The 25,793-nt window shown below is 43.6% G+C and overlaps 1 protein-coding gene across 1 annotated transcript; it reads left to right on the forward strand.

The window, feature by feature from the left end:
* Positions 1-1,020: 1,020 nt before the first annotated feature.
* Positions 1,021-23,917, forward strand: LOC105354054. Its single transcript, XM_023954664.1, is given in 8 exon segments — positions 1,021-1,126; positions 9,436-9,487; positions 9,489-9,860; positions 22,695-23,154; positions 23,156-23,181; positions 23,183-23,293; positions 23,295-23,855; positions 23,857-23,917. Coding segments are annotated over 8 exon segments (1,749 nt in total).
* The last annotated feature ends 1,876 nt before the right edge of the window (positions 23,918-25,793 follow it).

Consider the following 25,793-nt stretch of genomic DNA (forward strand, 5'->3'; position numbering starts at 1 on the left):
CACTACTTAAAAATACATTCACACAAAGAGAGAGGTTATAGACAATTGTATAAAAAAAGATGAACATGTGTTAGAATGAGGTATATTCCTTAAAGACCTGCTCCAATATAAAATGGGTTTTTTTAACATGTTTTTGTAGCACTTTTCTGATGATAAAGGACATATGTAAAGAAATTAAGCTGAAAATTACATTTCTGAGCATTTCTTTACTCAAACTGTTGTGAATCTTGAGCAGACGGAAAAATAGGATTTAAAAAAAATCTTTGTTGTGATGTAGAAACTGTGCTGGGCAGTCTCCCCCCCCCCCATTCTTTTCTTTTTTTTAACTGGTCCTTTCCAAGATCTGAGCAACCAGATGTGTTGGACATATTTTACTGTTACAACATGTGGTAATACATCTTCTGACACACGAGGTGTATGTTTGAATAAACCCCTTTTTGTAATTTAGGCAAAACTTCATTTGCATTTATTATATTTGAAACCGTTTTTTGTTGGACCACATGGAAAAGAAGTGGAGGGAAGAAGAGAGAGGGGGGGATGAAGGATGATTATAGAGGCGGGGGGGATCACAAAGCACCATGAAGCAAAAAGTTGCTGGAAGTTTGTATTCATTACTATGAGGTGTAGATGTATAATAAATTTAAGAGGGGCGGGGCCTGTCCACACACATTCAAATGTGGGCTCCAAAAATCTTCACATATAAACAGGTCAACATGTACACAATACAACTATAGTACGCATACTTATGCATACAGACTAACACATGTAAAACATTTCATTGAGATACACAAACTATTTGTGCAAAGGTGAGCTAGCACCTGTATTCGACTGAGTGTTTATGTTCTGCTGGAGTGGATGATGGAATGTAAAAAAAATGAGGGAGAGTGCCCAGTCATCCCCACACCAAGACCAGTGGTCGCCAGAACCCCCCAATACCCACACGGCATAGCAGATAGAGGAAAACCGCCCGGCAGGCAATCACATCAACCGCCCAGCCCAGGACCACCACAGGGGCCCTTCATGCCAGATAGCAGGGAGGAACAGGGCAACAGAGAGTGCAAGCTCAAGCCCAACCAGAAGAAGATCCCCCGCCGCACCCAGGCCCCACCTCCGGAGAGCAGCCAGAGTCCCAGACGAGCAGCCTACCACCCAGGAGTTCTGAGCATCCCCCCACCCAATATGGGGGGATGCTCAGAACCCCATGCTCCAGGCAGCCACCAGTCCAGCCAGGAGAGAGCAAGGCAGGGGCCGCCTACTCCCCCACAGGAGGAGGATGCCCAAGAAAAGTGGTGGTCCCCCAAAGTGTTATAAACATGGCCTGAACAGGCTCCCCCACTGTTGGTATTTTGGAGAGGCCCAGTGCTCAAGGGCAGGGAACAGAACCCGCACCACGGGACACGGACACCCCCAGGCTCAGACATGATGTGATCCCCGACTCATTGTCTTGCTAGCGAACTCAGGGATCCCTTTCCTCAACTGGGGAGAGGGCTGCCGGGACCAGAAAGCCAGCACCCAAGGGACATGGCCATTGTTGCCGAGGGCACAGTTCCCCCTGCCAGGGAGGGGGCAAGGGACAGAAGTTCAGAGGTCCCACCTTCCTTGTCTTCCTTGTCTTGTTCCTTTGCACTGAGAGGACATCTCCTGATCACTCACAGTGATGACCAAGCACCCTCCCCACCAAGGGGTCCTAAATTCCTAAAATGGATCCAGGACATCTTTGGCCAGAACCACTGTGACTCAGAGACCTGAATTCAGAACAGTGCAGGTGAAGTTTTCCAGATTCTTGGATTTCTTCAAGATAATCAAGTACAAATGAAATATGTGTCCAAACAAACAAATAAACTAGAATGAATGTCAAATCCATTCACATTTTAGTTTCCTAAAGTTCAGTCCACTGTTGTTTTTCCACATCCAAAGAATCCAAAGGGAACATTCTTAGAACATTCTAGAACACTGGATGGTCACATGACTTTGCTAAATTCAAAGTGTTTCCACACATTGGACTGAAATGATGGACTGATCCGTTTTTGCTGACTCACATGTGTGTTGTCTGCTGTGATGGACTTTGTCGTTTTTACCTTATGGTCAAATAAGCCTACTGTGTATCTTTCTTAATCTTATTTTCCTAAATTGATATAATCTATTTATTTCCTTAAGAAATTATTTTTTTAATGGTATAAGTCAATTCGATTCTACCTCAGACAGATCTTTCTTATTGGATTGTAGGAATAGAAATCCATTCATCAGTGAATCGTTACTCCCCTAATCATAAACCACTTTTCTAATTATTTAAACCAGCATCGAGTAGGTTGATGTTATTGGTTTCATTCAGAAATGTTGTATATGTGGATGTTTTGCTAAATTACTCATGGCTACATTCTAATTGTAGTTCTGGTGAAGCTTTTCAACTCATCAGTGTAAACATAGGTCTTCTCCTCTGCAGGTAAAACAACTTGAGTAACATGATGGAATGAGTCATTCTGGCTAATACACTGGTCTTTTAGAAAGTCGCACAGTGAGATAGATAAGACTGGACAGAGGCAATTTACCAGCTAGACTGTACGTCTGTCTGTTTAGCACAATCAGTAGAACCAATCAGGCCATGAGTAGAGAGTCAGCATGTGATCAGAGAGGTTACTATGGCATTAACCGACTGCTTCAATGTCGAGATGCTATCAGTGCAGCAAGACACAAATGCAAGCCAAGAAACTGGCTTTAGAAAGGGCTCAACCTGACCTGCAATCTCACTGGTCAGCACAGGAGAAGGAGCAAGAAACCCCTGAGAGAAATACAGGCAGAGCGCCTGTGAGGGTAATTAAAATGTTGGGGTCAGTGCATCACATTGGCAGTAACAAGCAATTATTGAGCATTTTAGTTTTAATTCTGCTCATTGAAAACTGTCATTCTAACGTTTTGTTTACAGAATGGTGAAACAGCTACTAGCATAAAAATATTCATATTGTTTTTCTACTTACATAAAACCTTTATAAAGGTAATATTTAGACGTGACTGTCCTCTAACTGCCGATGAGTGGCGGAACAAGTAAATGGGCAAAGAGGGCACGTCAATGCATTGTTTATCTATATCATATGGTAGTACTACTGCAGCTATCAAAATCTGTCTGAAATTATTAACTTTCTTCTCCAGGGTGTTAAAGTTAAGTCTTGTCCAAACTTCTGTAATTATTATTATGTATTGGTATGTTTTTAAAAAGTACAAAGCACATCTTCTGTGTAAAATATGTCGTTTCGTGTATGAGTTTGTGAAAAGAAAAATCACAGCTACAATTTTTTTCACCCATCTCCTTATTGATTTGGTCACCACTCTTCTATTTCTCCGTCAAAGTCCCACTCCGATCTATTTTCAAGCGTTCCCAGTGGTCTTTAATTAGGATGATGCCGGTTTTTTTTTGCCAAAATCAGAAAACTTGTGTCCTTTTTTATAGGACATAGTTTCTGCAGAGCGGCAGGGGTTCATGAAAAATTCAACCCCTGACTTGTTGAGCAACCCCACCCCCACTTTCTGTTACCCATCTTTTTACACTCACTCCCCCTCAGCTTACAGCCCGTCACACCCCAAACCTAACATTAGCGGTACAACAAAAATGGTGAGCAATATCAGATCCATCCAGCCGCAGAGTTTAGATCCAGATTCCAGCTCAGGATTTATTTGTCTGACAGTGGATGCATCAGTATGCAGCAGGAAGCTTGGGACCTGGTGATTGTGGTAACAACTATAAGCTTTTTTGAACTACATTTTTTGTCTGCTCCTGATTCACAACTATTGGAATAAAGAAATGTTCAGAAATGCAATTTTAGGGTTAATTTTCTGTATATATGTCCTCCATCATAAGAAAAATTACACAAGAACATGTTGAAAGCACAAAAAAGATATTTTTTATTCAAGCAGGTCTTGAAGTCGGACGCCTAAAAATAGTTTCATCTTTTTGTGCTTAGCTGTACATATTCTTCAGTCAGCGTAAAACTGGAAACACATGACATGAAAATGGTCTCCTTGTAGTGCGTAGAGGTGAGCAGAGCTGTAAGGGTGTAATTAAAATGGAAAGATTTTCAAATGAGTGTTAACAATTAAAAAAGTCGAGACATTTTTGCCTTGGTCTCACCGTTTTAGTTAAGGGCAGCAATTCAGCACCAGGTGGAGAGGAAGACTCCTGGGGTTTGGGTGTTGACCGTGCTGACTGAATGTTCAGTATGGTTCCTTCAGCAGTAAGCATTCTTCTTAAGTGTCAGGAAAATGTGTGTGTGCATGAACCTCTGTCCTGTGAGACATGCTCCTCTGTCTGTGTGCAGATCTGATTATGGTCCCTGATTGCGAGTGACAGTGTGCAGATTGAGTTGCACAGCCTTTCTAATTCTCTCTATTAATGAGCTGAGCTCCATACTGCTGCCCCGGACCCCATCTATTAATCACAATTTGTCATCTGTCTTGCTCTCTCCACACTTGCTGTCCTTCCCTCCCTCCTTCCTCTTTTCTCTTCTTCCTACCAGTCCCTCCTCCACCTGTCCCATTCCTTCCTTCTTCTGATCACATGTACACCATTCTTTTGCACCTGACTCTTCCACAATCTTTTTTTTACACTATTTAATGTTTTTTTTGTGTTTTCTTTTTCTTTCTATGTGCATAAATGTGTACACTGAATATTATTGGCATATGTTCCTTCTCATTGGACTTTCATTCCCACCTTCACATTTAACTCCTGTCCCCTGTCTTTCTATATACTGCACGGCCTAAGCTACAGAGGATATTTGCCCCCTGAATTATACGTCTTAATTCTGATTTTTAAAAGCATTATTTACCCACTCGTAAAATGTTTTTAATCCCTTTTTTTATGTCGTACTCAATTGTTCGTATTTATGACTCAGTTTTTTTGTAGATGAATGTCAAAACAGCTACTTTAAGTGGATTTTTTATCATATTTTTTTGGTCTGCAATACATTAGTGACATCACAAAGTTAACAATGTTTATAATTCCTAGCAGATGTATTGTTTCTGCCCCTGAATAAAGCAAAAAGCTAAAAGCAACCAAACAATCTAAAGTTGTCAAGCAGTTACAACAGCCGTTAATCCTTTAAAGTTCCATTCCGATCATGTTTTGATCCACTTTCAAAGTGTTCGAGTGGTCTTCAATGGGGATTATGCCGTTTTTAGCCAAAAACCAAAAACCTGTGTTGTTTTCTAAGACATAGTTTCTGAAGAGCGGCAGGAGTTCATTAGAAATTTACCTCTGAGTTGTGGGTGACACTTTTGCAGTGGAACAAACCTTCCCATCATCCATTTGTTTACACTTTCTCCCACTAGCTTACAGCCCCTCACAACCCCAACCTAGCATTAGCAGTGCAACAAAAATGGTGAGCAATATCAGAGCTATCCAGCCGTAAAGTTTAGATCCAGATTTCAGCTCAGAAGAGGAAAACAAAGACGTTCATGGATCTATTTGTCTGCAGGTGGATGATCAGAATGGAGCGGAGCAGGGAACAAAGAAATACTCAGAAGTGCAATTTTACTCTTAACTCTCTTTATAAATGTTCTCCATCAGGAGAAGAAACGCTACAAGAACATGTTAAAAACTAGAAAAACACAATTTTCATTGGAGTGGGTTTTTAACAAAGCTCCAGTGTTTACATTCTTTTAACTACGATAACCCTTCAACCATTTACGTTATTAACATATTTCCAGTGAATTCTGAAGCCAAGAAAAGCAGCTTTGTGTTGATGTGTGGCACTTTGCTGTAGTGAAGTTTCTACGCAATCAGAATCAGCGGATTAACATTAATTGCATATTTGGTCAAAGAGTCACATTGGCCAAAGAGCGTGTTATTTAGGTGTCACTGGCAGGTTGTTTGGTGTCACTCAAAGGGTAATCTGGATGTGGTGTTAACTGAAACCAAACTCTTACCTAGAAGAAAAGCATGACAAAGAAAACTGGTAGTCCTGCTAGTCTCAAAGTATAAACAGACTATCGATTAATAAAATGCCTAGAACCATAAACCCCCCAAAGTGAAGTGGCTTATGAAGAAAATGGTTGTTTTTTTCTAAAGAGCAACACAACGACCGCCTCGCAAACAACTTTTTTTTGCTTAAGACAAAAAATAATTGAATTTCTGGATGAAACGGCAAATGAAGTTAATAAATCATCCGAGTTTAGCGCTCCAGCATGTCCACCCTAAATGTTTATAAAGAGATCCACTCCGAGCAGGTGCTTCATCAACAGAGAACCGAGCTTCTGCCGAGTTTTCAGTCTAACGGATGATTGTAATCTTCAGTTTATGTTACCAAATTATTAGACTGTGGCACTAACCAAGCTTTTTATTAGAGCTTTAGAAAGCAGCTCAAACAGATTTGACACATTGCATCTGTACATGAACAATCCCTGACCTCCAAATATCGCATCATGACGTTGATCATCTCATCAATAATTGGTTATGAATGATAGGGACGTAAAAAGCACTATTCAATGCAACTGCACTTACTTTATTCTGTGACGTTTTCTTTTTTCAGGCGACGTTCTAGCAGCTCATGTTTTGGGTTTGTGTATGACTAACAAATAGGGACTTCTTCATTACCCAGAAACAGTGGCTACCGCTCTTTCTCATGTTCTACGTTGTTCTTTGAGTGGTTTATTTGGACTTCCTTCGTGGTTTTAACCCTTGTGCTATCCTAGGCACTTTAACATTGGGAGTTGGGTCATCTAGACCCAGTAGACAGTGCGCTGAACCTTTTTTCTTCGATGATTTGTGATCTTCACTGGTGTCCATGGATTACATGAAATCTTTCCACCTTTATCCACTTTTGTCATGGTAGGGAGAACACATCAATGTAAGGGTGGGGTCATCTAAGATAGCACAAGGGTCAACGTGGTTCATTTGAGAGACATCTGTGAACATTTCACAAAAAGACCACAACTTTTCCCACGTATATTCACGTATGACCAGTTTTTATCCTTGCAATATGTGGAAAATGTATGTAGTGACTGTGTGATATGGGCTTTCCTATGATCCATAGTAAAGTTGATGCCAACTCATAAATGTTCTCCTGCCTTCAGTTTTTTTTTTTTTTTGGTTACAGATATTGAACAATAACAGATCCAGAAAAGCAAAGCTCCTTCCTATTGTAATATTTATATAGTTATTGAAAATTTGATATTTAGATACAATTTTTCCTGCTGATTTGGTCATGACAGCATATTTCTAAAGTCTTGTGCAGCCTCAGTACCTGACATGCCTGCAGCCATTTATTCCATGCAACAATGCCATGTTTTTTTTTTGAGAAATCTGCAGCACAACCTTACCCTGTATGACGCAATTACATGCAGATCCAAATGTCCCTATTTAAAGATGATGGGCAAAAAACATTTGAATTACTATATGAGTCATAGTAATTTGATAAAAATCTGGAAAAAAAAAAAGTAGCTTTAAGTTTGGCTAAGCATTTGTGTTTATCCATCTGGTTTCTAAAACAGTGGCGGTGAGCAATGCCGTGATTAAGCGGGAACCAGAGAAGAGTTTATGGCAGAGGGGGCATAGGGAATAGTTGTCATGCAGTGCTTGGGTAGTTGTCTATGTCTGTACTTCACTTTGTAGTTAAAACTTTTCAAGTTTACAAATGTTTTTGGTTGAATGCAGCAAAAATGAAATCCACTTTCAGGAGAGTAGCTTGAAATGGAGTGAGATGCAGGCGGGGAAAAAAGAGGAAAAGAAATGGAACACAGCAACCCGTGACGAAGGACAGAAAGACAGCCGGGCTGAAAGAGAGCGCAAGGGATCATCCAGTATGGATGACAGGGGCAACCGAGAGAGGAGAGGAAAGGAGGGAGAGATATTGAAGCGAGACATCGATGACCTTCTTTTCGCTCTTAAACCATGCTGTTCATGCCATCGCATCACTCAGAGACAAGAACACCTCCTATACCCTGCTGCTGCGACACGAACATGACAGGGCTGTCGGATTCGCTGGACAATGCCTCCGACACACAAACACTTGCACACACAGTTTCCTTTTTTAAGCTCTGTAAAATTACACTGATAGAAAAAAACAGACCTTTTCGTGGATTTGATTTTTACACTGATAGAACAGATGCCACAACATGGGGCTGGAAGAACTTATAAAATCTATGAAGCATTTGTTTTGCTTGATTGGACCAGATTTTTTTGCAAGGATTTAAAAAGATTTATCCCAGGTTCTCTATGGGCTGGATGTTATTTTTTCTTGATTCCAACCAAAGAGTGAGCTATCAAGTCTTCTGGAGCTGAAATTCAGTATCCTTAAGCTACAGCTCCCTCTTCAAGCAGTCTTTGATGTGCCACATACTTCTTTGTTTGTTAAAAGGAACAGAAAGACCCAAACTCACAAAATAACTTTGAATAAAAATCAGTTAGACCAAAAACATTGGTGACAAGGAGGATACACCGAGGTGAACAGAAAAGAAAGAAGATTATCCACCTGAGTACAGGTGGATAATTTATTGTTCAGGTTGTACTTCTTCCCAGAGAATCAAAAAGTAAGAAAAAGATAGCAAATACAGGAGACATGGTAAAAAAAATTGTTTTTTTTTTGCTGATATAACAGAGAGTAGGATAAATGTAACACAAGACTAGAACAAGGACACACTGACAGAAGTACAACCAACTTGTGTGATAAGTCATTCAAAAACACTGTGACGGATGTTATCAATACTTTGATTTACAGCAGATCCATTCAAATTTCTGACACGGCACTAGCGCTCATCATCTATCAAAGGAGTCGTCTGCGTCTTATTCAGGCCACGGAATGACGAGCTCCTTAAGAATCTTTAATCTAATAAAGATTTCACTTTAATAGTGTTTTAACTGATGTAAAAATAAAAAATGTTTTTCTAAGTGTAGCAGAATGTCCATCCTCATCTATTTGCTGTAATCATCTAACTGTTTGAGACTGTCTGTCTGAAACTGATCCGTCTGCACCTCTAATCTTTTACCTGCCTTCTCTGCAAGGTGAATACAATTGCAATGAGAAGCCCCCCCACCGCCTCCCTCCCCCTGTGGTTTCTATCTTCCTCCCACACAGTGTCCTCCGCTCTCCCTTTACCTCCGGGTCTTTCACTTTTACTCTTGATCCGTCCACAAACCGCAGCGTACAGGCCTCGTTTGTTTTTGTGTTCGAGTTAATGTTTCATTTGTCTGCGCCTGGGTTTGCTTGTATTTGTGAACAAAAACTGCATTTCTCTGTCAGATCTGCCACAGCTCTGCATCTCATTTTGAAGAAGCTTTGTTTGTTTTCCCCAAGAATAGCAGCAATTAAAAAAATACTCTGATAGCTTTTTTTAACATGTTCTAGGTGAGTGGTCCCCGACCCCCGGGTGGTGGACCGGTACCAGTCTGTGGGCCATTTGGTAAAAAAACATACATTAACTTTGAACATGAACATTCCCCTCGTCAAGATAAGAGCAACAGAGCATTTATGGACGACCTCACAGTGACGGCAACCTCTGTTCAGATGGCTGCTCCAGGGGTTAGAACGACTCATCTATTGGGTGAGGATGAACTTCAAGCCTGTCAAGTCAGGTCTCTTGTCCTGAAGAAAGGCAGGGTTCCGCTTTGCCGTCAGAGGGACATCAATTCCAACGGTGACGGAGAAACCTGTCAAGAGCCTCGGCAAGATCTTCAACATTTTTCTACCAGACGCAAATCCACTACAGCAAACCAGGGCAGAATTGACTACGTGGCTAGTAACTATAGACAGGTCAGGGCTTCCAGGAAAATTTAAAACCTGGATTTACCAACATGGAGTCCTGCCATGGCTCCTTTGGCCCCTGCTTGTCTGTGAGGGGCCCATGTCAACTGTGGAGACGCTGCAATCAGGGACGTGCACAGGATTTCAGAGGAGCAGGGGCTCAAAGTGATAAAAGGGCAGTTAAAATACTTTTTTTGTTCTTTAAACAATAAGGAAACTAAGGCTACGTTCACACTGCAGGCTGAAACGACCCAATTCCGATTTTTTTGCCCCTATGCGACCCAATCCTGATCTTTTCATGACAGTCTGAATGACACAGATCCGATCTTTTCAAATGGGACCCAGGCCACTTGGGTTTGCCGTCCTGAATCCGAAACGTATCCGATCTTTTCAATTGCGACCGCCGTCTGACCGGCCAGGCCACCTAAATCCGAATCGTACGTCATCGAAACGCAACAAACGTCATCATTCTGCGTTGAAATAGGCGGGAACGAGAACGTAAACAGCAACCACGGCGGACGATGCTGCTGAGACCCGTCAGTGGAAGGGAAGCGATGTCCCCGATTGTATTATTATTTGGGGTGACAGCACTATTCAGGCCAAACTCCAGGGCTCTTATCGCAACCGGGCGGTTTTTGAAAAAAAATTAACAGCTAAATGGCCGAGCGTGGAGTTGAACATTTCTCGCGAGTACTTTTTTTTCTTTCTCCCCCTTCCCGACCGTGGCCAGAAGCGCGGGGGACCCAAGGCGGATCCTCCTCCTCCCTGTTCTGACCCTCAGATTCTCCAGGATTCTCCGGAATGGGTTAATAAAGACTCCATAGCATTTATTCTGGGGGAAACCTTCTTTTATTACCGTTGTCCTTCCTCCGTAACACACAATATGAATGCGCGCCCACACTGCCGCCCCCCCATTCTCTCCCGCTGCACGCGCTCTTTTCCTGTCCCTTACACAAACGCGCGCGCGCGTGGGCCCGATACATTCCACAACAGTGGTTACAGACGATCCCCGCTCCAATGCCTTCTTAAAAATGGGAAGATTGTAATTGTGCTGGCTCCTTTGTGAAAATAAATGTATTAATGAAAAAAGATCTCCGCTGTTGACAACACTGTTGTTGACATCCATGTTAACGTTAGCTACTTCCGCAAACAACGAGTGACGTCATTCGACGTTGAGTACTCTTCTGCGCATGCGGGTCAACTCTGGGTCGTTTCACGGTCACACTGTAGATCACAAAAGTTCGGATTTACTTGGAAATGTGAACGGTCTAGCAAACAATTCGGATTTTTTCAAAAAATCGGAATTGAGCATTAAGCCCTGCAGTGTGAACGTAGCCTAAGTAAACTACAAATAGATAACTACTCCATTATGATACCTGTGTAGGAAAAAGTGATGCAATTGTCATTTTTTTATGTGAGCAAAATATTGAGGCAATTTATGTTTATGGCACAATGTGCTGCAGGCACAACCAACATGAATCAAGTTTAATCCAGATGGCAATACTTTAAACACAGACACCCTACAACTATTATCCCCAGAATTCTGTAATGTTTAATAATATTTAATGATATACTGTTACTGTGAGGATTCTGCAGTTTAATTAAGTTTTTCAGTGGTGTTTTTGGTCATGTTCTGCCCTCTGTCAGTCACTCCAGGTTCATGTTAATCATCTTTTTCTTTCTGTTCATTCTCCTCAGTGATTAGAAGTGTCTGGTTTTCAGTTCTAGACTGTCAGGTCATCTGCTTTATCTGCTTTTTGTTTCTCCTCAGATAGCACAAGGGTTTCCTGTGTAACCCTTGTGCTATCCAAGGCACTTTAACATTGGGAATTGGGTCATCTAGACCCCACTAGACAGTGCGCTGAACGTTTTGTCTTCAATGATTCTTGATCTTCACTGGTGTCCATGGATTACATGAAATCCTCTCCACCTTCATCCACCTTTGTCATGGTAGGGAGAACACGTCAATGTACGGGTGGGGTTATCTGGAACCCATAAGATACTATAAGGGTTAAGTTTATTTATTAAATGTTTATGTTTCTGCCTCCAAACTCAGTTTCCTGCATTTTGGCTCTAACACCTCCAGTTCCTGACAGTCGTATTCAATGTGATTCTTTTTCTATGTCGGAATTTACAGTTAAATTCTCTTTTGCATCTTATCCTCCAAACACAGACTTTTGTTGTGATTGGAAAGATTTAAAAACCGAAAGACAGTGAAACTGAATGATACAGAGTTTAAACAAGGCAAATCTACTCAGAAAATATTACGTTTGACAGATACATGTAGTATCAGACCCAGAGTGAGGGAGCTATGAACTTGCCATAAATACTGTTCATTTATTTCAGTGCTATATTTTATTTTCTTACTACCAAACTTCCTGTCCCTGCACAATCTGCTTTGAGTTGAATTGATGCGCTGCTCAAACGTCTGGCTAAAGTAAAAAGTGACTCTTTGACTAAAATATAACTGAGAGCCGCAAAGACAGTAGCGGCAGCTCAGAACCCCCAGGTTACAAGAAAATGGGTTTGATAGAATTCCGGGGGTTAGGTATGTTTAATGTCGCTTTCCCTGCACAAACTCCACGGTAGACAATGTCTATTTTACCCTTATCCAGGGGATGTTTTAATAAACTCTTTGCTTCGACATTACAAGTATACACCCTTCTCTTCCGGTGTTACACTCTCAACCCTCCGGTTGGAACCCAAAACTAAACAAGCAATTCCTATTGCTACATCCCTTTTCTCTTAAAAAATTAAATAACTCCGATTATAACAGTATCCAACTTTAATATGCACTTTTTTCAGGTTCTTCAAAATAAAGTTATTTTCTCCCAAATAAAATTACATCCTTTTGTAATAACCTTACATTCTGTTCTAATGGCTTTCTTTATTCCAAATAATATAACATTCTTTCCCCTTCTCATTTTTTTTTTTCTTCAAAGAAAGTCTCTATAAGCAAATATTAACATCTTAACTGCAAACATAGTCTTTCAGGTATCTTGGCTGGTGACAACACGTCCGGACTTGGTGGTGGTACTTTGTAGGTCTCCTTGGCTTGGACCTGAGTTTAGCCTAACAGGTTCTGGTGTTGATGGTATTCTTAAGTCGACCTCCACAGCTCTTCTCAGATGTCGACGGTTCCTCCGCAGAACTCTGCCATTGTCCATCTCCACCTCATAGGATCGGTCTCCAAGTGTTTTGCACACTCTCGCCTTGTCCCATAAGCCGTGTGGTTCGAAAGGTTGAACTCTGACTGAGTGTCCTGGGTTCAAATCGTCCATGTCTCTTGCTGTGCGGTTGTAATATTTAGATTGTCTCTCCCTGTTCTTCGTCAGTCCTTGGTCGTTCTTTGTTACTTTGGGCTGTAAAAGACTGTCACTCATTGGAATAAGTGCTCTTGTTCTTCTGCTTAAAAGTCTCTGTGCTAGACTTGTGTCCAAGCCTTGTGTTGGAGTGTTTCTGTGATCCAATAAGGCCAAATATGGATCCTGTCCAGCCAGTTTGGCTTTTCTCATTAGTCTTTTTGCTGTTTTGACTGCAGACTCTGCCTTGCCATTGCTCTGAGGTGATGATGTCTTATGTTTAAAGTCCCATTTCTGGCTAAAGCTGGCAAACTCTGTTGAGCTGTACTGTGGCCCATTGTCAGAAAAAACAACTTCTGGTATTCCTTGACGTGCGAAATGAGCTTTCAGTTTCCTAATCACAGTACTTGACTTAGTATCTGGTAGGTGATCAATCTCCCAGAAATTGGAATAGTAATCCACTGTAATTAGGTACTCTCTACCGTCAAAGTTGAATAAGTCTGTCCCAACTTTGGTCCTTGGTCTGTCGGTCAGCTCGTGTGGTCTTAGTGTCTCTTTTTGTTGTTTAGCGTCCACTTTTCGGCATATATCACATTTTCCGATATATTTTTTGATGTGGTCATTCATACCGTGCCAATAAATGCAGTCTCTGGCTCTTCTGAGGCATCCCTCTGTGCCGATATGTGTTGAGTGGATCCGCTGGGTTGTTTCCGCCTGCAGCGCGTCTGGAATCACCACTCTTTCTCCTTTGAAGACCAGTCCATCCTGTGTACTCAGCTCGTCTTGCATAGATTGGAATTGGGTTATTTCTGTTGGCACCTCCTTTTTACAAGCTGGCCATCCCTTTTGTATTGTTTCTATCAGAATTTGTAGTTTATGGTCAGTTTTTGTTCCTGTGCGTTTTTTTTCCATGCTCTCCGTTGAGACGGGTACATACTCTACCATGTTGACATATTCTGTCTCCAACTCTGTCTGACTTTTGTTGTTGCTGTATTGTAGGTAGGCTCTACTCAAGGTATCGGCTAGCAGCATGTCCCGGCCTGGAACATAGGTTATGTTTATCTCATATTTCTGTAGTCTCAATAACATCCTTTGCAGTCTCTTAGGCGCTTGCATCAGTGGTTTTTTGAAAATGTTTTCGAGCGGCTTATGATCTGACTGCACTCTAACAAGACGACCGTATGTGTATTGGTGGAATTTTTCCATGCCAAATACAATGGCTAAGCACTCCTTTTCAATTTGTGCATAACCTCTTTCTGTGAGCGTTAATGCACGACTTGCAAATGCCACTGGCTTACCTTTTTGAGTCAGAGCAGCACCCAGCCCCGTCTCACTGGCATCACACTGCAGTGTCAACTCCTCTTCTGGGCTGTAATATTTTAAGACTGGGACTTGTGTTATTTTTTCTTTCAGTCTTTTAAATGCATCTTCTTGCACATCTGACCATTCCCACAGGCTGTCTTTGTGAGTAAGTTGTCTAAGAGGCTCACAGTCATCTGATAAATGTTTGTAAAACTTTGCCAAATAGTTGATCATTCCTACCAGTCTCTGCACACCTTTAACATCCGTCGGTGCTGGCATCTCTGTGATTGCTCTTACCTTTTCCGGGTCAGCTCTCAGACCATCGGCTGTGAGCAGATGTCCAATGTATGGAACTTCTCTTCTCCTGAGTTTGAGTTTCTCCGCATTCAGTTTTATGTTTTTCTCTCTGCATCTTTCTAGAAAAAGTCTCAGGTTTCTGTCGTGATCTTTCTCCGCTTCCTCAGTTGTATCACCTTTTCCTGTGATCAGAATATCATCAGCGATGACGTATGTGCCAGGTAGGTTCTCCAATGCCTGCATCAGTCTGCGCTGAAAAACCTCTGGAGCTGGGCCGATCCCCATCGGCATCCTTAGCCAACGAAAACGACCAAATGGTGTTGCGAATGTTGTGAGCTGACTTGACTCCTCCGTGAGCTTTACATGCCAAAATCCATGTTTCACGTCACATACTGTGAAGACCTTAGCTTTTGACACATCTGGTAGTATGTCATCTATTGTCGGTAGCGGAAAATGACTTTGCTTTAACGCTTTGTTAAGCGGTCTAGGGTCAATACTGATTCTGGGTCTGCCATTCGGTTTCCGCACAGTCACCATACCACTGATCCATTCTGTACTGTGGTCGACAGGTGTTATGATCCGTCTGTCTTCAGGACTTTTCAGTTCTTCCTTCAGTGGTTTCATCATTGACACCGGGACTCTGCATTTCGGCAGTTTAACAGGCTGCACAGTTGGGTCTATTTCCAGCTCATATTCACCTTTTAAGCATCCATCTCCTGTAAATACATCTTGAAATTCTGTTTTTATCTCCTCCACCAGGTATTTTCTTCTGCAGGTGCTTTTGTCACTGAGCTGTCCAAAGCGTAGATGTTGTCATATTTGACTTGTATTAGCTTCATTGCTTCACTCGCTGATCTTCCGAGTAGAGGTGTTTTGCAGTCCTCTCCTACCACTTGGAACTCTACTTTGTATTTTTTATTGTTTTTTGGATTAACCATTTTGACTTTACATTTTCCTAATGGACACAACATTGACTTGTTGTACATCACTAGCACCTTATCCGTGTGCTCCATTTTTACGTTCGGGTTCAACAGGTTAATGGGAATGACGTTGCATGTTGCACCACAGTCGATCTGAAACTGTACCAGGCTGTTGTCAATCATGCCTGCAAAAAGCTGTTCCTTCTTTTTCCCGACTCCTTCTTCGAACTGGTTCACTTCTTCAGCAGTTTGTGTTATGGCTGTGACTGTCAGTATGTCCTCACCTGAGTCTGAATCTTGCTCTGTCACTGTGTGGACCGTTTTTCTTTTTTCTCTCGGAGTGTTTTCCTTCCTGACGGTTTTACTCCTGCATGTTATGGCAAAATGATTTTCTCTGCCACACTTTTTACAGTTTTTTCCATATGCTGGGCATTTTGATTTGATTCTTTCATGCGTTCTTCCACAATATCTGCAGGAAATCCCTCTCTCTTGACACTTCCTCTCTTTTTGTCTTACTACATGTATCTCTTCTAATGTCTGTCCAGTTATGGTTTTGTTGTATTCTCTTGAAATCTCCATTGCTCTGCATATATCCAGACATTTGTCTAATGTGAGATTCTCTTCTCTGAGCAGCCGTTCTCTCCAACTGGAGCTGCTTGTCCCACAGACAATCCTGTCTCTGATCAATGAGTCTCTTAATTGTCCAAAGTTGCAGGTACTTGCTAGCATTCTCAGGTCTGTAACATATTTATCAATATTTTCTCCCAGAGCCTGATTGCGTGCAAAACATCTGTATCTTTCAACTGTTTCATTAACTTTGGGATTACAGTGTTCATCTGTTTTAGCCATCAGACCATTCACTGTCACTCTTGACTGAGCTCCGATGAGCGTTCCGCAGAGCTCTCTTCCTCGTTCCCCGATGAGATAGTAAAACAGCTTCACTCTTGCCTTTTCCTCTGTGTCTGGCAGAGCTAGTTCCGTGTAGAGTGTAAACTCTTCTTTCCATGTTTTCCATGCTTTCGGAAGGTTTGCTGCATCCATACTCCATTGTGCAGGTGGTTTTAATCCTTCCATCTTTAATACTTTCTGTCCTACTCCTTTTTTCGGCGTCTGTCCTGCCGCTTCAAGCCGTTAGCACCCACGCGGCTAACTAGCTTAGCCTAGCTTAACGGGACGGTCCGCTCCGCTTCTTCTTCACTCACGCACCGGGTGTGTCGTTCGAAGAACCGCTGCCACCATGTTTAATGTCGCTTTCCCTGCACAAACTCCACGGTAGACAATGTCTATTTTACCCTTATCCAGGGGATGTTTTAATAAACTCTTTGCTTCGACATTACAAGTATACACCCTTCTCTTCCGGTGTTACACTCTCAACCCTCCGGTTGGAACCCAAAACTAAACAAGCAATTCCTATTGCTACAAGGTAGCCACATTTTTTCTTGTATCTTTAACAGAAATGTAATAATGTTAATTAAAAACAAAAAAGAGGGCACTTTTTGATTAGAGGCAAAAAGGGCAGGTGCTCAAGCACCCCTAGGGCCCAATGTGTGCATGTGGCAGTTTCCCCTGACTGAAACTCCACACAGGAACTCAAACATACAGACACATCGTATACTCAGGGACTAAGCTAATGCTGGTTGGGTGGGTGCACACATTCAACCATTTAAAACATCTTAGAAAGTTCCTGACAGCAACACACACTGATATACACACTGTTAACTCCTTTTATTCCTTTATTATTTTGGGTGTATTATGTTTATGTATTTTTGTATGTCTTGCTGACTTGTGTCTTACCTTTTTCAGTTTCACTTCCTGGGTCAAAGGACCCGATCTCTGGGTTTGGTAGGCTTTTGTAGGGCCTGACCAAAAATCAGCAATTAACCTCAACTGAAACCACCTGGCCCAGGGGAGGGGCCATGTCTTATAAAAGTGTGAATTTTGGTTCATGAGAGAGAGGAGTTTGGGTTTCAGAGCATGTATGGACATTGCTGCTGGTTACCTACTGTAAAATAAAAATAACAGCCATTTTCAGCATTCACAAAAACCTTGTGGAGTGGCTTTTATTGGTCTTGCCTTGGACCTGTCGGTCTCACTCCGGACAGGAGCGTGACATTTGGTGTCAGAAGTGGGATCATGACCCAGAAGACAAGGAGCAAGGCTGCCAAACATTTGATGGAGCTGGAGCCAGCTGAACCTGATGTGGAAGGTAAAGACTGGGCAACTGATGATGGGGATGGGGGTCCTACCTTCCAGCCACCAGGAGCTGCGTCCTCAGAGCAGGAGATGGTTACACTGCTGCGGGAGTTCATTTATGCCCAGAGGAGCAGAGAAGAAATGCTGCTTGGGGAGCTCCAAGGTTTGCGGACAGCAATGGAGGCTGGCAGGGGGCTGCCATCTCTTTCCAATGTGGAGGTTGCTGCCTCTCCTACAGGACTTTCCTTGGGTGGGCCTTCACCACTGCAGCAACCAGCTCTGCAGTCTCAGCCAACGGTTCCAGCCCTACGGAAGGACCCCAAGTTGCTACCGTTCCAGTCTGGTGAGGACATTGAGAATTATTTACTCCGGTTTGAACGTGTAGCGAAGACCTGGGCTTGGCCGGAGACTGAGTGGGCCTACAGATTGGTTCCTCTACTGACTGGGAAGGCATTGGAGGCCTATTCTGCCATGGATGAGGACCTTTCTGATTCTTATTTAGATCTGAAGCAAGCTCTCTTGGCTAAATTTGACATTTCTGCTGAGACTTATCGCCAGCGTTTCAGGAGTACAGCTGTTCCTCAGGGAGAGACGCCCACAGAGACCTACCAGCGCCTGAAAGGTTTATATCGACGTTGGATTAAGCCAGACCAGTGCAGTGTGGAGGACATCGGGGAGGTCATCATACTCGAGCAGCTATTGAGGATGTTTCCACCAGACGTTCGAACATGGGTTAAGGAGCGGGAACCCACTTCTGGCTTGGAGGCTGCAAAACTGGCAACGCAATACATCAACGCCCGAAGACCCCACGTGACCAGCACTTCACAGCGGCCGTTGCGTAAGGGACATGAGGACAGTCGGCTAGAAGGTCAGAGGTCCAGAAACCATGGGACATTTGGGAATGTGGGGGCTACAAGGGTGGAGCAGCAGGCTACTGTTAGTCGGGGTGCTGTTGGGACTAATAGGTTTGGACATCAGGCTGGTTCCAGTCATGGGGAAATCATCTGCTACTACTGTCAACAACCTGGTCACAAGGCCTCAGACTGTCCCCTTAAAAAGTCTAAACTTTCAGGTTACTGCTATGTTCCAGGTAATGACTTATGCAGACAAAGTACCCCACATTCATCCTCATTGTATCCTGTTCAAGTTAATGGTAAATATGTGTCCGCTTTATTAGACAGCGGAAGTTCTTTGTCACTGGTTAAGAAGTGTTGTCTGTCAAATGGTGTCATTGATTATAAAAACAAGACTAACATTAAGTGTGTTCATGGGGATCAGAGATCGTATCCTACAGCAGAGGTTGCTATAGCCGTTGACGGCCATGCATTTTTGTTACAGGTGGGGGTTATTGACCAACTGTCTGTAGAGTGTGTTTTGGGAAGAGATTTGCCGGTTCTCCATGATTTGATCACACAAATGAAACCTAAAATATGTGCAGTGGTTACAAGGTCTCAAACAAAAGCTGGCTTGGAGCCCCTGCCAGATCTTCACAGTGATCTGTGTGAGGGTGGTTCCAAAGGCCCCAGGAAATCCCGACGCCAGCGTCGCATTGACAAAATTACAGGTACAGATTCTGATGTAAAAGTTTATCCTGAACCTGTAAGTGTTAACTGGGATATTCCGAATGACATAAGTTTTTTGCAAATGTCTGATCCTTCTCTGTCTTGGTTGTATAAGCAGGTGGAGAATGGGGAGGGAAAACAAGGATCTGGATTGAGGTTTTTGGTTGAAAATGACATTTTGTATGCTACAGGGGAGGCAGGTAAACGGTTGGTCGTTCCAGTTAGTTGTAGGCCTCTCGTTCTACATCTAGCACACACAATACCATGGGCAGGACATCTGGGACAGCAGAAAACATACATGAGGTTGGGATCCCGGTTTTTCTGGCCTACAATGTTCAAAGATGTCAAACAGTATTGCTCTACATGCCCAGACTGTCAGGTCACCTCACACATCAAAGTCAGACAGGCACCGTTACACCCATTACCGGTAATTGGTACCCCCTTTCGGCGCATAGCCATGGATGTGGTTGGGCCATTAGAGAAGAGTAGCTCTGGTTATAAATACATTTTAGTAATCTGTGACTACGCCACACGTTTTCCAGAAGCTTTTCCCCTTCGAAGCATAAAGACACCGAAAATAATCAGTGCCCTTGTCCAGCTTTTCTCTCGAGTTGGGGTGCCAGATGAGATCATCACGGACCAGGCTACCAACTTCACCTCTGGCACCATGAAGCAACTACAGAAGGAACTTGGCATCAAAGGCATAAGGACAACCCCCTACCATCCACAGACTGATGGCTTGGTTGAGAGATTCAACCAAACGCTCAAACAAATGCTGCGCAAGTTTGTGGCTGATACAGGCCGTGATTGGGACAAGTGGTTGCCTTTTGTCTTGTTTGCTTACAGGGAGGTGCCTCAAGCATCAACTGGCTTCTCCCCGTTCGAGCTGCTTTACGGGTGGCCTGTCCAAGGGCCACTAGATCTTCTGAGGAAAGAGTGGGAGGCTACCAAGAAACCAGTACCAGAAGGTATCTTGTCTTATGTCCTCCAGATGCGTGAACGCCTTGAGAAGTACCAGGATGAGGCCCAAGTCAATCTGGAGCGGGCTCAGCAAGACCAGAAGTACTGGTATGACAAACGGGCTCGACAAAGAGAGTTTAAACCAGGTGAGATGGTCCTGATTCTGCTTCCCACAAGCAGCAACAAACTGTTAGCCAAATGGCAAGGACCTTACGAGGTATTGAGGAGGACTGGACCAGTGACTTATGAAGTGGCTCACCCAGACAAGGGAAAAGCATCCCAAGTCTACCACATCAACTTGCTAAAGGCGTGGAAGGAGCGTGATTCAGCTCAGGTGTTGTTGGTGCGTCAGGCTAACGAAGACGATGGTGAGTCAGAGACTAATCTGCACCAACTCTTACAGCCAAAAACACCTCGTCTGGAGCACCTAACCTTAGCACACCAACAAGCTTTGCAAAGGCTGCTGCAGGAGATGCCTGGGCTATTTCGGGATGGTCCAGGTCAAACAACACTCATCAAGCACACCATCCGTCTCCAAAGACCTGAGACTCCTCCAATACGTCAGAGGCCGTACCGCATCCCAGAACGATTGGTGGGGGTCCTGAAAGATGAAATCCAGCGGATGCTGGATCTTGGGGTTATCGAGCCATCAAGGAGTGAGTGGTCCAGCCCCATGGTGATGGTGCCCAAGAAGGATGGCTCTCAGAGGCCCTGCATCGACTTCCGAAAGGTGAATGCTGTCTCCTGTTTTGATGCCTATCCTATGCCCCGCATAGATGACCTGGTGGAGCGTGTTGGGACTGCCAAATATATAACGACATTGGACCTCTGCAAGGGGTATTGGCAGATTCCACTAGATGAGACGTCAAAGCAGTACACCGCCTTTTGTGCCCCAACAGGACTCTACCATTTCACAGTGATGCCATTTGGGCTCCATGGTGCCCCAGCAACATTCCAGCGTTTGATGGATGCTGTCCTGAGGGGGTTTGAAGCCTTCAGTGCGGCTTATCTGGATGACGTCGTCATCTTCAGCCAGTCCTGGGAGGACCATCTCATGCATTTAAGAGCTGTTCTGAGTGCGATTGAAGGGGCTGGTTTGACTCTAAATGCTCAAAAGTGCGAGTGGGCCAAGGGAGAAGTCCAGTACCTGGGGTTCCAGCTTGGAGGGGGTCGCATCCGCCCTCTTGTGGACAAGGTCGATGCCATTCGTAATGCCCAACGCCCACGCACCAAGAAGCAAGTAAGGTCTTTCATCGGCCTTGTGGGGTGGTATTCCAACTTCATCCCTCACTACTCCACTCTCGCCACCCCCTTAACCAATCTCACAAAGAAGGGGGCTCCTAACACTGTCAAATGGACTGCTGACTGTGAACAATCTTTTATTGCATTAAAGACTGCAATGTGCTCTTCACCTGTTCTCTGTAGTCCTGACTTCCAGAAGCGTTTCACGGTCCAAGCAGACGCTTCCGATGTTGGCATTGGAGCTGTGTTGACTCAGAGTGATCAGGGGGGAGAGAGGCCTGTGTTGTACCTCAGCCGAAAACTGGAGCCCAGAGAAGTGAGGTTTTCCACCATAGAAAAGGAGGCCCTAGCCATCAAGTGGGCCCTGGAAAGTCTTCGTTACTATCTCCTGGGGCGTGAGTTTGACCTGGAAACGGACCACAAAGCCTTGTCCTGGATTGGAACCATGAAGGACCGAAATGCCAGGGTGACCCGTTGGTACCTTGACCTGCAACCTTTCTGTTTCAAAATACGGCACAAATCTGGCAAAACAAATCTGATGGCAGACTACCTGTCTCGGTGGGCCACCACGGCGGCGCCAGGAGAGGGGGGAGGTAATGTGGCAGTTTCCCCTGACTGAAACTCCACACAGGAACTCAAACATACAGACACATCGTATACTCAGGGACTAAGCTAATGCTGGTTGGGTGGGTGCACACATTCAACCATTTAAAACATCTTAGAAAGTTCCTGACAGCAACACACACTGATATACACACTGTTAACTCCTTTTATTCCTTTATTATTTTGGGTGTATTATGTTTATGTATTTTTGTATGTCTTGCTGACTTGTGTCTTACCTTTTTCAGTTTCACTTCCTGGGTCAAAGGACCCGATCTCTGGGTTTGGTAGGCTTTTGTAGGGCCTGACCAAAAATCAGCAATTAACCTCAACTGAAACCACCTGGCCCAGGGGAGGGGCCATGTCTTATAAAAGTGTGAATTTTGGTTCATGAGAGAGAGGAGTTTGGGTTTCAGAGCATGTATGGACATTGCTGCTGGTTACCTACTGTAAAATAAAAATAACAGCCATTTTCAGCATTCACAAAAACCTTGTGGAGTGGCTTTTATTGGTCTTGCCTTGGACCTGTCGGTCTCACTCCGGACAGGAGCGTGACAGTGCACATACCTGGCTGGAACATACCATCAGCCAGTTCCTCCGGAGGTGGCTAGGGCTCTTTGGATCCCTCAGCAACATGGACCTGTATGGCCATTCCACCATGCTGCAGCTTCCACTCAGTGGCCAGTCAGAGGAGTTAAAGGTCACATGTGCCAGGGAGTTGATGATATACCAAGACTCCTCCAACATAAAAGTTGCTACAGCAGGAATCCCGGTGAAAATTGGAAGGAAGTGGAAGGCACAGGAAGCCGTCAACAGAGCCAAGGCCAGGCTGCAGCACAACATCTTGGTTAGCAACATCACAGTGGGCTGGGCACAACTAGGCAGCTTTTGCAAACTCAGCTACGACAAAGCTAGAGGAAAGGAGAGAAGACAAATGGTGCAGAATGAGATCAGAGCAGAGGTGGAGGAAGGACGCTGGATCAAGATGGTGGCGGTGTACCAACAAGGCGCCTGGACAAGGTGGGAGCACGCAAAACAGCATAGAATCCTCTTGGTCAGAGCTCTGGAGATGGAGATGATATCAAGTTCTTCATCCAATTCTTGTATGGCGTTCTCCCAAGTTCAACCAATCTGCAGCGCTGGGGTTTATCAAACACAGCAGCATGCCAGCTGTGCCAGAAGAGAGCCCCCCTTGGGGAAAGGACGGAACCGCTGGCATCACTATTAGGTCCTGAAGGCCTGGGCAGACAAAGTCAGCACAGCAATCACCAACTGCAAGTACCAGCACACCCCCAAGCAGTTTATCACCTTTGTCAGAGCTGGGGAAAAGGTACAACAACAGCCAAATCCTGCAGGAGGGCTTCTCACCACTGCACCAGACCTGGAAAGACAACTCAAGTTGCCAGAACACATCTCTGCCATTTCACTCCGCCCAGACATGGTGTTAACATCACAGTCATCAAGGCAAGTGGTCCTGGTTGAGCTCACTGTGCCCTGGGAAGACAGAATCGCGGACGCCAACAAACGCAAATACAACTAGCCGGCGACAGAATGCCGGTGCAAAGGCTGGAAAGCCCACTGCGAACCAATAGAGGTGGGGAGCCTAGGTTTTGCTGACCAGTCACTACCACGCACCTTCCAACTCCTTGGGGTAAAAGGTCAGCTGTGCAGAAAAGGCATCAAAAATATAATTAAGGCTGCAGAGAAAGCCTCAAGATGGCTATGAATTCAGAGGGGGGATCCATGGAGTGGTGGGGCACAAGTCGGGGGCTGATCACCTCCGGCTGGGTCACCAGAGCGAGGTTATTTGATGTTTAAAGACCTGAAACACCCTATGACCTGGGTTTATCACTGATATGTCCAAGTAGCACCTAGTGGTGTATAAACAAGTTATGGTAAAGCTTTAAATTATAAACGCTTTTTTTCAGCTAAAACATGTAGACAGAAATATATTAGTTTATTGTGGGGGGTAAAATTACCGGGTGAACTATTTCTCTTGAAAAGCTGATGCAGGAGGTTGTGCATTCAGCCTGACACACTGCCTAGATTATATGAGGCACCTACTGGAAATTCTTCTTGGCCCACATACATGGATCGGACACAGCTGAGGCTACGATTTCCAGAATATATGTTGTTTGGTGACATAAAATAAAGAGAGGACCTTGAAGTATTGTTTTGATAGTCACAGAAAGAAGGTGAGATATTTGTCTAGTAGATGTTGCAAAGGTTCAGGAACAAAAAGAGCCAAAGTGCTCTTTTTCCTCCAGTGTGTGTGGACTCGTGTGCCATAACCATCGACTGGCTTGTTATTGCCACTTTACGTCATGCCCAGCTCATTTGTCACTGTTTTGCCTCACCATATAAAGCCTGTAGTATACAGCCCCACATCTGTCTGGGGGGATGAAGCCTAATTTATCTAAAATGTCAAATGTTGGGTTAAACGATTTGTTGAAAAAGTTAGACAGCTATGGATTTTAAAAATGTATTGAAGCTTCTCAGCTGATGACTTATGATTGGTTGTGTTTACAGCCCAGACAGTAAATCTGCCTTGATTCTGGTATTTTTGTTGTTTGACAATTCTCCTACATATCTCTATGGTTTTTCACTGTCTCTGTTTTAAAAGCCACAACTGCTTCGTTTTAGGTAATTTACAATTAAAAATAGTCTGCACTTTATTTTCTGTTTATATCTGATGGTGCATTCAAAAACACTGATATATCTTTATTATTGGCACAATGGCTGGATGCTCAGCGGCTGAAATTCAGCCCTCTCTGTGCTCCCTCTTAGTGTAATGCTGAGCTGGGTACCACTAGATCTGAATAATTCATGGATGCTCTGCCTTCTTTCACTTGTTTTAAATGCTGGTTATAAACCTGGCAGCTATGAATCATTCATCAGAGGTAATAAAGTCTCCCGTTAATTAACCCTTATTTTTACAATAGTGAAAAAGGTCATAAACTGATCCCTGCACTGACCTCTTAGACCACCTGCTTACTCCTTTCAAACCTCAAACCAAGGTTTAACAGCCGGTTCTGCTGTGACGGAGCCGGGTTTTGCTTTGCCACAGAAGTTAAATCCAGTCAAGACAAAAGCCATTTCACCAAAATCTATATTTTTTAGGTGAAAAAAGCTTTAAAGAACTATATGATAGGAAGAAATTAGTGCAGAAAGAATGTTAAATGTGTGTCTGTGTGAGAGTGTGTGTGTAATTGCCGTGACGAGACAAGATGTGAAGAACTCAGCTGTGCATGTTGTCAGAGCGCTTGAACGCTTCAAGGATGGCCCACTGAGAGGATGAATGAAGAAGAAACAGAAGGGGGTACGAAAGGAGGAGTGAAAAAAGACGGATATTTACAGTAGGAATCCACATGTGTACAGACCGACAGACACATGCGTTTTCAGAGTTATACAGAAAAAAATGGGTTGGCTTTTTGAGTTCAGATGAACCTGTTTGCACTTGATTTAAAGGACAGAATTTGTTTTTACTTCAGAATAAAATTATGTGTATTAAGCATACAAGAAGACTATTTTTACATTTTACGTCTTATTCCAGGGATTGCTCCAAACGTGTGGATTGTACGGGTCACCGCAAAAATCTCTATGCATGATTATAAGTAATTACACAATTATTGTCTTCTTTATTTCTGAAATTAGTTTGGTAATTTATCTGTGTGATTTTTTTGTAGT

The sequence above is a fragment of the Oryzias latipes genome, chromosome 5 (genome assembly GCF_002234675.1).
Source record: "Oryzias latipes chromosome 5, ASM223467v1".
Classification (NCBI taxonomy): domain Eukaryota; kingdom Metazoa; phylum Chordata; class Actinopteri; order Beloniformes; family Adrianichthyidae; genus Oryzias; species Oryzias latipes.